The following is a 3,675-nucleotide window of genomic DNA, read 5'->3' as shown; positions in this document are numbered from 1 at the left end:
GAGCAGTGAGGCTGCAGGGGCATGTTCTATACACCAAAACTGCTTCATTAAGCTAAAGTTGTTCATGTGACTATAGTGTCCCTTTAAGTAGAATAACAACATCTAAGCCCAAGGATATCTGTGAATACCTTAATGATATTATTGTAATTATTAGAAATTAAAGTGATATTGATTAGAGAAAGTTTAATGTACACATTGTTTTATGGAATATGTCCGTATAAAATAAAGATTACATGTGCATCGGTCTCTGCAATAATTATATGTGTGCTTTTGTCTCCTTCTGATACAACTTGCAATATTATTGGATTTGTGAGATTATGTCACAGATCCATCCCTGCTTCTGGGGTTTTTTTCAGAACCCGTACCCCAGGCCTCAGAAATAATTGATGGCAGAGATTTAACTTGTGTTTTTTTTTGTTTTGGTTTGTTTCAGGGAGGGAAAGAATACCTGATGAGGGCACATTTTGGCCTACCGAGTGTGGAAACAGAGGAGATGGAGGGAAAACCACCAATAGGCGTGAAGTTTGAAATACCCTATTTCACAGTGTCTGGCATTCAGGTACATAAGGCACAATGCCAATGATATCTTTAATGGCTTAAAGGGTCAGTCCCACTGTGGATCATAGTGACCGAATGACAGTGACCTGTTTAATGGGATAAATGGTCAGTCTCACTGGGGGTCACAGTGACCTAATGACAGCGACATGTTTAATGGAATAAATGGTCAGTCCCACTGGGGGTCACAGTGAACTAATGACAGTGACGTGTTTAATGGGTTTAAGTAATGGTATAACCTGTTTTGATACGCTGATATAATAGTGGATTTGTATTCTTGAAGGTTCGGTATATGAAGATTATTGAGAAAAGTGGATACCAGGCACTTCCTTGGGTGCGGTATATAACTCAGAGCGGAGGTAAGTGGACAAACAGACACTCAATAGAAACTAGAAACGGCACATATCTAACTGGAATCCAGACCATGATATCTGGATGTAGAATGCACAGAATAAGAAGCTGCCTGGAACAAAATGTACTCCAGAGATTGTAGCTGTGTGGTGGAATCTCGGTAAAAATAAATTTAGTAGGCCGAGATTACCACGTGGCATGTGTACGTGCATATGCTGACGTATCGATCAGTTGGTTGCACGAGGCAAGATACGATCAGTAGTGTACGGAGCATGTGCAAGAATACAGGATGTAGTATTCCCCTCCTCCATTGTGCTGGACAAGCCATGCGGTCAAGCAGGAAGTTAATTCTTATTTGTATTGATTGGTCAAGAGAATGTGCGGGTGGAGCTTAATATGGGAGGAGTTATGTGCCTATGTAAGGAGCCTGCACTATTGTCCGGGGCTCAGAACTTGTTGTATTTTGGTGACGTTAGTCCCTCTGAGTCCCGATCGGTGATCCAATAAAGAATCTCTTCCTTCCTGAAGAAACCTGTGTCCATCTCTCTGTGCTTCGCTTCCGTCAGTTTCTCCGGTATCAGCTGGAGTACATTTTGTTCCAGGCAGCTTCTTTTTCTCATAGCAACATCTGTAAATTAAGTAAATTATACTAAATCATAATAAAACTGCTGGCCCATTCCCACAGAAAATCTAGAGAATCTGCTCCCTTCTCTTACTGGCTTTATAAAAACAAACTCTCTTGGATTGTAGCCGAAATTTGCAAATTTACTTTGAATTCCCATTAAAGTCATGACAATTCAGGATTAATCACAAATTATCAAATTAGAATGAATTAAAATCCAAATGGCAAAATTCAATCTAATATAGTCAAGCCAAGACTTTAGCCGAGTTGGCTAATTTTCCCAGATCGACTACTTTAGCCTGCATTTCGCCATTTAGCTTTTACTTCTCTGCTATTCAATATTTTGCAAATAAACCCTATACCTATATTGGTGCATACAATACATTTATTAATATTGTGTATTTCTCAAACAGATTACCAGCTTCGGACAAACTGAACAACTCTAAATTTGAAGAAGTGATCCCTCCAGTGAATTGAATGTTTTGTTTTTGTCTTCTATGTCCTAAAATAAATATGCACCCAAACAGATATATTTTTGGAACAAAACTGTTAAATGTAACTATCACTAGGCAATTTCTAAAAAATACTTTTCTATCCCTGAGGCTGTAAGTAGTAATTATGTTTTACTAATACTGGTTACTAAGGTAATGTGTGTTGCTATTTTATATCACCATGCTTTTTATTATTTACTAAATCCAGAATTTTGGTGAATGGGAAAAAAAAATATTGCAAGACACAGGAGTTTATTTACTAAATGTGTATTATAAAAAATAAAGAAGCTAGCAGCATAAATAAATACGGTAACTATATATTGCAACCATGGCAGTAATGCACAGTGACATCATGGTACCTATATAGAAAGAGATGTTTATATACTCAGCAATGTATTCTGGGAAATTTGCAGCCAACTTGCAAAATGGAGGCCAAAGTATTGAGCTGGTAGATATTTATATATATATATATATATATATATATATATATACACATTGGGCTCTTTTGGCCCATTTTGTTTATAAAATAGTGAACAGACCCCAGACTATCACCCATTTATGGGAATACTATATTATAGTAGAATAAATACATTCTAAAAAGTAATCATGTCTATAGTACTTATTATTTTAGCCTCTGAATGTCTGCTGAGAGTTTAATATTAAATAGTTTTTTGTTTGTTTTTTTTTAAAAAAAGATTAGAATAAAATATGTTTTAGCACAATTTAACATATAAAAGTATATGGAAATATATTTATCTTCAAGTAACATACTAATTAATATAAATCGGTTTAATAAATATGTTCACAATTATGTTATTGTAATCAATCTATTGAAAATGTATTGTTTTAAAGCCATGCCAGATATCTTCAAACCTTGCTTCAATCGAACAGAGAGAATTACAGAGTTATTCACTAAATCTGACTGCAAGAGATATCGTAGCCAATCAGAACTTGGGTTTCCAGAATCAAACCATAAGCATTTCACTGTGATTGGATGATAACATGCAGCTAGAATGTTGAAATATAACTGCAGTGCCTCAAATTCTAATTCAGGAAATCGAAGTGAGTTGATTTGTTGACCAGATTTAAAAGCATATCTATCTAATAATGGAAAAGGTATTTTAATGGACGATGAGAATGAAAAGAGATTTCTGTAAATGTCCTTGTTGTTTTACTGTGTTGCTCTAAAAATCTAAATTGTTACTTGGATTGCTGTTTCCCAATAAAGGTTTGTACACAATGCTCTGCTGTTTAGTGATTAATAACCCATCTTCTTAACTAATCCAGTTTCTCATTAAAATCCGCTTGATCCAAAGAAGATAAGTCAGGCACTCCTTAATTGGGGAATGGAAAAAGGTATACTATTCAATATTTCAGCCATGCAGGATCTTAAACTTACATTTTTTCGTTACTATCAATGACTTGAAGATCTAGGTACCTCTAGCATATAGTGTGTATTGCTCAATTACTGTAGTCTGTTTTCTAATAAAGGATGTTTTTCCTTATTTATGCTCCTTATCTTATTGGATTCTGGTGTGTGAGATTGGCAGTTCTTCTGGATATAACTCAATCACAGCTGATTGCACTATGTGTTATGTATGAGACACCCAACAATTGTAAAGTCAAAAAGCTGACCCTTCTTACAGAAACAATTCT

The 3,675-nt window shown here is 35.3% G+C and overlaps 1 protein-coding gene across 1 annotated transcript in view; it reads left to right on the top strand.

Moving 5' to 3' along the window:
* The window catches only part of AP1M2 (adaptor related protein complex 1 subunit mu 2), a 13,511-nt gene extending 11,032 nt beyond the window's left edge, over positions 1-2,479 (top strand). Inside the window, exons 10-12 of the mRNA XM_063449485.1 lie at positions 434-559; positions 839-914; positions 1,942-2,479. Of these exons, the coding sequence (XP_063305555.1) occupies positions 434-559; positions 839-914; positions 1,942-1,964 (225 nt within the window). The 3' untranslated portion in view covers positions 1,965-2,479. The remainder of the gene's footprint in view (positions 1-433; positions 560-838; positions 915-1,941) is intronic.
* Positions 2,480-3,675: the final 1,196 nt, after the last annotated feature.

Source organism: Pelobates fuscus, chromosome 3 (assembly GCF_036172605.1).
Source record: "Pelobates fuscus isolate aPelFus1 chromosome 3, aPelFus1.pri, whole genome shotgun sequence".
Lineage (NCBI taxonomy): Eukaryota > Metazoa > Chordata > Amphibia > Anura > Pelobatidae > Pelobates > Pelobates fuscus.
Note: the sequence above shows the minus strand (reverse complement) of the source record. Positions and strands in the feature narration are given on the sequence as shown.